This window comes from Propithecus coquereli, unplaced genomic scaffold, assembly GCF_000956105.1.
Source record: "Propithecus coquereli isolate 6110/MARCELLA unplaced genomic scaffold, Pcoq_1.0 Scaffold205, whole genome shotgun sequence".
NCBI lineage: Eukaryota > Metazoa > Chordata > Mammalia > Primates > Indriidae > Propithecus > Propithecus coquereli.
The window spans coordinates 3477455-3487099 of NW_012145523.1; the positions used below are offsets into that span (position 1 = coordinate 3477455).

Sequence of the window (9645 nt, forward strand, 5' to 3'; positions counted from 1 at the left end):
CTAGACTTGGGCAATAGCTACTCGATGGTGAACTACCATCATTTTCTTAAATGTGAGAGACAGGGAGTGGGGTGTGTGTGTGTGTGTGTGTGTGTGTGTGTGTGTGTGTGTGTGTGTGTGTTTGTATTGCATCAGAACTAAGTGGGGCTTAACCCTTTAAGGTCAGGAATAAGACAAGGGTGTACCATATCACCACTGCTGCTTTACATAGTTCTTAAGGCTGAGAACAATTCTATAGAAAAAGTAAAGAAGTTATTATATAAGTCTAACCAAGAGTTCCCAGAAACACAATCAACTTCTAGAAATAAGTAGCATTATTCTACATCATTAATAACCAAGCATAAAATCTAATTTTTAAAATGTTACAATTACATCAAAATTTATGAGGTACCTGGGAATAAACTTAACCAAGAATACCAATAATAAAATTTTTGTGGAGAAAATTTTAACCTTTAACTCTAATAAAGGACATAGAAAATGATCTTTATAAATAAAGAGACATCTGGGGACCTTAGATGGGAAAACCTAATGTCAGTCTTCCCAAACTTATTTATAAATTGATTGGAATTCCAATCAAATTATTTTGATATATTTATTGTAAAAGTTATAAGGAAGAATAAATGTGCATGAATAGCCTAGTTAATCCTGAAAGAGAAGAATAAATTCTACCAGGTATTGAGACATATAGGAATTAAAGATAACTAAGATAAATTAAGGTAACAATAGAAATAAGAAGCGTAGAAAGCTGGACATCACATATCTAGATAGATATATGATAGATGGATACCTAGACAAGAGAGTGAAAAAAAAGAAATAGGAAGGAAGGAGAGAGGGAGGAAAGGATGGACATACAGACAGATGGACCTTGGATTTTTCTAGATAGATTGTTATATTATCTGTAAATAATGATAGTTTTATATCTTTGTTTCAAATATATATTAACACAGTAAAGATGACACCACACATCACTGAGGAAACAAAATTTTGTTTAATAGATGGTATTGGAAAAGCTGACTCATTATATAAACAAGTATAATACTTGACCCTTATCTAAACCACATATGAATGAAAGTACATCTAGATGGATTAAAGACCAAACTATGAAAAGTAAAACCATAAACATAAAGCTGATTGATCAAAATATAAAATGTCATCTTTGTAACTTCAAAATAAAACCCCAAGAGCATAAACATTTAAAAATGATTTGATTATCTGAAAATTACAAATTTCTACACAACAAAAAACGTGGAGAAGGTTAATAGACATTTGGGAGAATGCATTTACACTGTTTTAAACCAACAAGGAACTATTATGTAAAATATTTAAAGGACTTGCAAATCAACAATATAAAGATAAGAGCCTCCATTAAAAACTAACGGACAAAAGGTGTGAAAAGGAAATTTACAAAAGAGCAAACCCAAAAGCCAAACAAACATATTCAAAAAATGTCAAATTTGATAATAGAGGAATACAAATTAAAACAACGGGATATTATTTTGTATCTATTACATTGACCAAAATTAGAAACCCCGGATAATACCAAGAGTTGATGGGGTTGGGGACATACAGACCCCTGCATGCCTTGCTGGAGGGAGTGACAACAGGGCAGTCATTCTGAGCAGCTGGGCACTGATGACTCGGATTAAGTATGTGCACTCCCAGTGGAATGACACACCAGTTCTACTCCAGATCGTAAATCTCAAATAAATTCTCACAAAGATTTAAAGAAATGATGCACGAAGGGGCTTTTATCACAGCCTTGTGTTGCGGGGAGTTAGAGGCAGCCTGGCGCTCCTTCCGGGGGGAGAAGCGATGGACTAGCACTAGCCACACACAGTGGCATAGGTAGATCTTAGAAACAATGAAAAGTGAAAAAAGTAAGGAACAAAATGAAATCTGTGACCCTATACCATTTTTATAGATCAAAAATACATACACAAAAGAATGAGTGATATTTTATAAGAGCACACACAAACAAAAGGAGAAACATTAAACCCATTATAGTCATTGCCTATGGTAGAGGAGGAAAATGAAAATAGGGGATGTAGGCCGGGCGCGGTGGCTCACGCCTGTAATCCTAGCTCTCTGGGAGGCCGAGGCGGGTGGATTGTTTGAGCTCAGGAGTTCGAAACCAGCCTGAGCAAGAGCGAGACCCCGTCTCTACTAAAAATAAAAAGAAATTAATTGGACAACTAAAAATATATAGAAAAAATTAGCCAGGCATGGTGGCGCATGCCTGTAGTCCCAGCTACTAGGGAGGCTGAGGCAGTAGGATCGCCTGAGCCCAGGAGTTTGAGGTTGCTGTGAGCTAGGCTGATGCCATGGCACTCACTCTAGCCCGGGCAACAGAGTGAGACTCTGTCTCAAAAAAAAAAAAAGAAAATAGGGGATGTATATGAAAGAGAATAAATACGTTTTAACAACTCGAAGTAGTGAAAAGTCATCATTCCCTCCACCCCTCGTGATTACATTAGGCGTTTTATTCAATAATGGTTTTACTTTAACAGAATAGTAGTAAATGTCATCCGTCCTTCCTTCGGCAGTATCTGTAAGATTTATTTGAAATGGATGCCACTTAACCGATCATGTTGGTAAAATCTTCCTTTAAATATTGTATCTGATTCCACAACTGTTGTGAATTCCTAGACTTGGGTAACTAGACTTGGGCAATAGCTACTCGATGGTGAACTTCCATGCATTCATTTTATAAATCCTTTCATTTATTGCAGCAAGCACTGAAAATATTACTGAATAATTAGAATGGCTTTTTTTAATTGACTAGTTATACTGCATTGACAAAATCATTCATACAAATTGACCAAACTGATATTATAGACATAACTAATATAGAATTTTAACCATCTCCTGTTTTATACTTTGTCTTATTTCCTATGTTCTAGTCTGAACTGTTATTTCAAGATCAGTGAGATACAGAGTATAGAATTCTGTTTAGTTTTAGTACAGAAACTCTGTCCTTTCATAAAGTCTCCTTGTTTACATATCTAAATGAGAAACAGCCACACTAATTGGTGTAAATAAAATACTAATGAAAAATTTTGAAAGGAGTAATCAGGAAAAGGGTTGAGGTGAATAAATTACTAGTTAAATGCGATTACAGGAAAAATTGAAAAGTATTATTCAGAACATTTTGTATATTTAAGAGATGGAATGCAATTTTCAGAGAGCTAATTTAAGAAGTCATTTGTTAATTAAGTGAATTCCAAATGCGTTTCAACACCTTAGAAATCAGGGACATGCAGCCAGAGAACGGCTGCATTCACGTATTCAGTGACAGCTGTAATTTACAGAAGTGTCTCACGTGGCTATGCATAGCTGAAATTTAGGAAGCTAGATGTACGGCTTTGTGTTCATGTTGTTGAAATCCTCTTTAAATCAATGAGAAGCTGATGCTAAATGATCACAGTCAGTGAGAGGCACAGCGAGCCGTGCACCATCACTGCCTTTCTCACTGGCTGGAACAAGACCACAGAATACCTCTGGGAACCTTCTTAGGAAACAAAAAGGCCTCCTTTTTTTCTGAGTGTTTATGGAAGCTTAGTGTGGTCATTGGCTCTCAATGGTTTACATTTGCTTCCCACTAGTTAGCAAACATCCAGAATTGTCCAGTGATTCCCAAACTGGATAACAGCTGAGTTAATTCATAGCAGAAGGAAAGCATTGCTTTCTAGTCATCTTAGAGGTAAGCCGGAGGACTTCAGGCAGGAAAATCAATGTATATCAAAGTTTCTTATAAGATTATTTAATTTCAAAGTAATGTCTAAAAATTAGAGATGAATTTGTTGTAAAAGTTATTAAAACAGGTATTTTGAATTGTTTTCCTTTTAAACATGAGTGTGTTTTTGTAAGAAATTTATTTAATGTTAAAATTCATAGGGCAAGTGCAGTGGCTCATGACCATAATCCCAACATTTTGGGAGGCTGAGGTAGGAGGATCACTTGAGGTCAGGAGTTTGAGGTTACAGTGAGCTGTGATTGTACTACTGCACTCCAGCCTGGGCAACAAATGGGGACTCTATCTCTAAAAAAAATAATAAAATCCATGTTGTATACATAATTGAGCCAAGAGAAAGTTTAGCATGTTAGAAAATTTTCATTTAGATCTATGTTTTATTAAAGATAGCATTTTGCCATTTCTAGGAACTGAAAATCTGATACATATAGGTCAAATATAGGAATGTAAAGAACATATTCTCTTTATTTACACAGAATATTTCAAAGTAAAAAAAGAGCTTTGCTAAGTTTGGACAGTCTGTCATTTCTTTCTTGACTCATTTCAGGCACTGGAAAGTGAATTCGTTTCTTGCCAACTTCATCAGTGGATTGACCTTATATTTGGCTACAAGCAGCGAGGACCGGAAGCAGTCCGTGCTCTGAATGTTTTTCACTACTTGACCTATGAAGGCTCTGTGAACCTGGATAGTATCACTGACCCTGTGCTCAGGGAGGTAGGTGTTAAGTCTCACATTATTCCAAAAATTTCTGTCATCTCTCAAACACAAATTTGACTTTCTATCTCCTTCTGTATACATTTCCTTTCAACATAACTTTTTACAACACATCAGTTTCAGGTTCTTGACAAGTGTGGAAAAGTGAATATATGTCAAAAACAAGTAATCAAGTAATGAGACCAGTATGCTGTTCCTTTGTGAATTGCAGACATTTTCAATGCACTTCCATACCTCTATTTTCTTTTTCTTACTTCAGAATCTTCATTAAAGTGTTTAATGCCTGCATTATGTGTGTTATTAATGAATGAAACCTAGTTGAATATTTGAATATGAATAGTTCACATTAAAATAATCTGCCAGCGTGGGTATTCTTAAAAATAAAAGCAAAATTGCTACCCTCTAGACAGAATGCTCAAAAAAATAAATCAATGAAGTGGATGTTTATGCTATTTTATTCCCATATGTTTTCAACCTGAAATGTTTATAGCCAACAGTTGGGAATTATGTACTATGTACTATGTGTATAGTATTTTTAGTGAAAATACTCATTTAATATTATTTAAATCACTTCCACACTGCACAAAATGATTTCGGATAGGTGGAAAAAGTGAAGATGCAACAGCTGTTACAGAAGCATTGCTGCTAGGAATCTATATCCAAGTCTTCCATTCTACCAGATAGCTGCCATCTGCTGTGTGCAAAACAAATGATCACTTCCACATTTCCAGGCAGGGGAATGTTTTTCTTATTTTATTATTTTTAATTTTAGAGGTGGAAAACTTGTAGATTTGAGAAATGAAGCTCTATTAAAAAATTTACATCCTTAAAGTTATTTCTTATATATCTCTATAAAACTAAAATGACTCCATTTGTATGGCTTCAAGCAGAGAAGAAGAAAGGGAAGGGAAGCGCCTCATGGTCATTGATCATTGGACCCTTAGGGCTAAATATTCTGAGAACACATTGCAAGCATGTTATTAGGGGCAACATTGTACCATATTGTATGCACAAGGAAATAAAATTATTGCCTGAAGCCCAGAGAAAAATATAGAGACAGAATGAATGAATCAGAAGCCAGGTATTATGAAATCGGTTGGTGAAATAAGGGATTTTCTCTACAAACCATTACACTCACCCAACTTAGTATCTCCAGTTGTGTATAAACTATGCTGAGCTTGTTTGGTAGGAGATATTTCTCAGCTTGATTATTCTCTTAACTATACACCTTTGCTTAACACATGCCTGATCTATAAATTCCATATAAACTAAAATTTTCTTTCAGAACCAATACCTTTTAGAATCAGAAAAAAGAAAATACTTATATTTCAAGATCAACTGCAAATTGTTTTTTGACTTTTAAATATGATACACATTTTTGTTCCTGGATGTTTTATTATACATTTTTAATCCACTATAATAAAGTCCTGTTCTTATAAAGTTGCAAGTTAATCCTGCAAAATAAAAATACATTAAGCATTTTATACAGGATGAAAGTGCAAGGCAGCATTAAAATTGACAGAAAAAATAGCAGTTTTTTCATATTTAAATGAGGGTAAAAAAGATAAATGAAAGAGTAAAAAGGAAATGGAATTAGAAATGGCACTTTCTTTATATACAGTATTTTTTATTTGAATCTTATAAAAATACCTGTTTCTACAAAATATCACAGCATTGCTTTGGACAGTGAACAAAAACAAATGTGTATAGGCCTTACTGGCAAACTGTAAAACTTCCTAATGAAACACTACAGGAAAATGTATGGTTAAATTTTCGTTGTTGTTGAGTGGTCATGGTTCAAGCATGTGTCTGCGTGTAATATAGATGGCCTGACCGATACATTACAGCTCCTTATTACTCATAGCGATGCACACTGTGTGATGCTAGGGCGCCTTAGATGAAGACTCTGTCTCCTTCCAGCATTCTCATTCTGAGCACATAATTGCCAGACACTCAGGTTCCATTAGAGGGACTCCCAGAATCATACAGTGATATTTATGTTCTTTATCGCCAAACTCTTCACTCACCTGCCAACTCAACAATTCTAAATCAGTTCTTAGAATACTAGATGTGAGAGGCATATCTGGAATACTATTACCTCCCTTTCCCCAGCCAGCATAGGCCTGAGCACACATTGGCAGAGACGTTTACCCTGACCGTGTGGACCTGTGTGGACTCGAGTTTGCTTAGGAAGACACTTTATCTCCTTGTGACCACTAGGGGGCCATTCAGTGCAGTGTAGACATTAAATGATTAAATGATTTCAAGGAATACTGGTTAATTTCCCCTCTCCCACTCCCCACCATTACCCCCCTAACATATTCCCACTAATGTTAATGCCAATTGGCCAATTAGAACCTAATATTCCCACAAAAAAAGTTTTGCACTAACCTTTAAGAACTTGAAGAATAGTGCCCTCCAACGGGTGAGAACCCACCTGAATCCTGTGAGCTAGGTAAATGTAGCCAAGTTGATCTCACTTTACTTCAATTGCTCTGTTTATAAAGGCGGAATAAGGCATAACATATGTTCCCTGACATAAAAGCACTTGGCATATACTGTCACAAGAAAGAACCTGTAGGTAAGTGAAAGAAGTACAGCATAGTCATTATGTGGTGGTCATTTATGCACCCTTACCCGTACATAAAACCCCTACAAGTAGACCGTCTGGGAGGCACAATACCTTTTTCTTAACATGTCCGTGTTGACTTCCTGGAGGTCTGCACTGCTGCATCTTGACTTGAGAGAATTGAAGCCCACCTAAATAGTCATACACAGGCTTTTGGAAAAAGCAGAGTTTAAAATATTAATCCTTTTATTGAGCTGAGTACATTCCTTTTATTTGATAATGTTTATCTTGCTATTTTTAAAATATGGAGATTGCACATTTCACGTAGATAAAACCAAAAGAAGGCTAATTATAGTTATACTAAACTCCAGCCAGGCTTAGGAAGATGGATTCTTTTTAATGCTTAAATGAAACACTGATTTAAAAAGAGAAATAGTTAATATGTGAATATCTACATATGTCCCCTTTGTCAAAACAATCTGCCTATAACTTCGAGCTTTGAAGTTAGTGCTAAAATTTGAGAAATGGCTTAAGGTTATTGATTCATTATTCCTTGACAGGTGAAATCATGAAGCAGCACTAACCACAGCAATTATGGCATTAAAATGTCAAGAAATTAGAGGTCGGAATAACAGATAATTTTCTTCTCTATGCCAGTTTAAAAATTGGCATTCTCTGACAGTTTAGGAACTCTGGCTGAGAAAATTATGACAACTTAACTTATTTTATACTTGTAAAGCAGTAATTGATAATAAACTTTATCATGACAGCCTCTGGGAAGAAACATGACAGTACAGTTCTGGTACAAAGCTCTTCTTAATATGTAAACACTAGATCTGTTGGATAGCACATATTATTTAAATTGTCTTAAGTCTTGGCTTACATCATAATCTTCTAGGCACTTTTTTTCATAGATGAGCTTAACTGACTATTTGAGCAGTGTTTTTCAAGCATGATAATGAATATTCTTTCTTATCCATTTTTATATATTAATAATAACAATAACGTGATTTGCTTTATATTTTACTAACTAAATGATGGCCAAGAAACTCCATCCTAATACCTGCTTAGGGAGTAGGGTATGCTCAGCTAGTCCCGTGGTTTTCTAATGCCTTGGTACTCAAATGTGGTCCAAGCCCAGCAATATCAGCATCACCTGCAAACTTGTTAGCATTTCACTCTCAGGCGTCCCTGACCTACTAAATCAGAATGTGCGTTTAATGAGATCCCCAGGTGACTTGTTCGAGACATTCAAGTTTAAGAAGCACTGCTCTACGAAGGGTAAGTTAGAATCGTTTGGAAAGCTTTTTTGCCTATAAAAATAGAATGGTATAATGAAACCCCATGTACTTATCACCAATTTCAAAAATTTTAACCCTAGGAATCTATATATGGCAGAATAAACAAAAAGAAAAAGAAAAACATTTTAACCCATTTCAACTACATGCCCACCCCCACCCCTGTACTCTTTTTAAATACACGTGCCTCACCCGTCTAACTCCCCGTCCACTATATCCTCCCATCCCGTGGGCATCTCAGAGTATCCAGGGATGGGCTTCAGGCAGGTTTATTGTGAACAAAAAACTCTCCAGGAATTTCATATACATTCCCAATTAAACACCACTAATCTAGCCTAACATTCTTATTAAATAAGAATATAAATTACACTCTTATTAAATTAAATACTTTTTTCAAGGAGATCCAGCTATATAGTATAAGACCTCTTAGGTTAGGATGTCTTTAGTCCCATTACTCTCTAAGAATTTAAAGATAACAGAATATATATGAAAACTGATTCATTTTAGGGATAATATTCTTCTTACTTCCAAAATGATTCTTAAAATTTTAGGGAAAGCCTAATTTTTTCTCCATTTCAGTAATTCAGACTGTAAGGGGTTTTTTTGTGTGTTTTATTTATGCTTTTGAAAAGTAAAACTTTCAGCAATTATAGGGGGAAAATTAGGATGATTTTAAGAAAACTTTTTCAGCCATTTTGTTGATCATTTGATCTAGTTACTTCTCAGAAAAACTTATTATCAGTCTTTGAGGGTTCCAAAGGCACTATGGGATTATGTCATAGTTAGCAACTGGTTAGTAGAGATTATTAAATAAATGAATGCTACATAAAACTTTTTTACTTTTACTTTTATAATGAATGAAAAATACTTTATTCTAAACTGTTCTAAGAAATTATCACACTTAAGATTACAGACATAATTATTCAACCCTGTCTGCCCCAGAGTAGGATTATATGGTATACCGTAGGCAATAAAAGTGGTAGAAAGACAGGAATCAGGTTATAAATTGTATCACAATCCCACCATTAGGATTTGAGTGACATTAAGTCAGTCACTTAACTTTTATGTACCTATGTTTTCTCACTTAAAAAATGATGATAGAAATGATTCCTAATTCCTAGGAGAGATGTGAAAATACTTTGTAGAGCACTACACAGACATTGATCAACACCTAAAGGCAATAATTAAATGAAGTATCTTAGAAGAACTTTTGTTTTAAGAATTTATTTCTGTATATATGATACCAAAATTATCAATTTAATCAAAAACATCTGTTAACAACAGATAAAATCAGTTGATTTATTTTTATTAT

At 34.8% G+C, this 9645-nt stretch overlaps 1 protein-coding gene across 1 annotated transcript in view; it reads left to right on the plus strand.

Annotated features, from left to right (window-relative positions):
• LOC105810122 (neurobeachin-like) overlaps positions 1 to 9645 on the plus strand; it is a 176886-nt gene that overhangs the window by 125610 nt on the left and 41631 nt on the right. Inside the window, 1 exon segment of the mRNA XM_012644042.1 lies at positions 4299 to 4470. Coding sequence (XP_012499496.1) covers positions 4299 to 4470 — 172 coding nt within the window.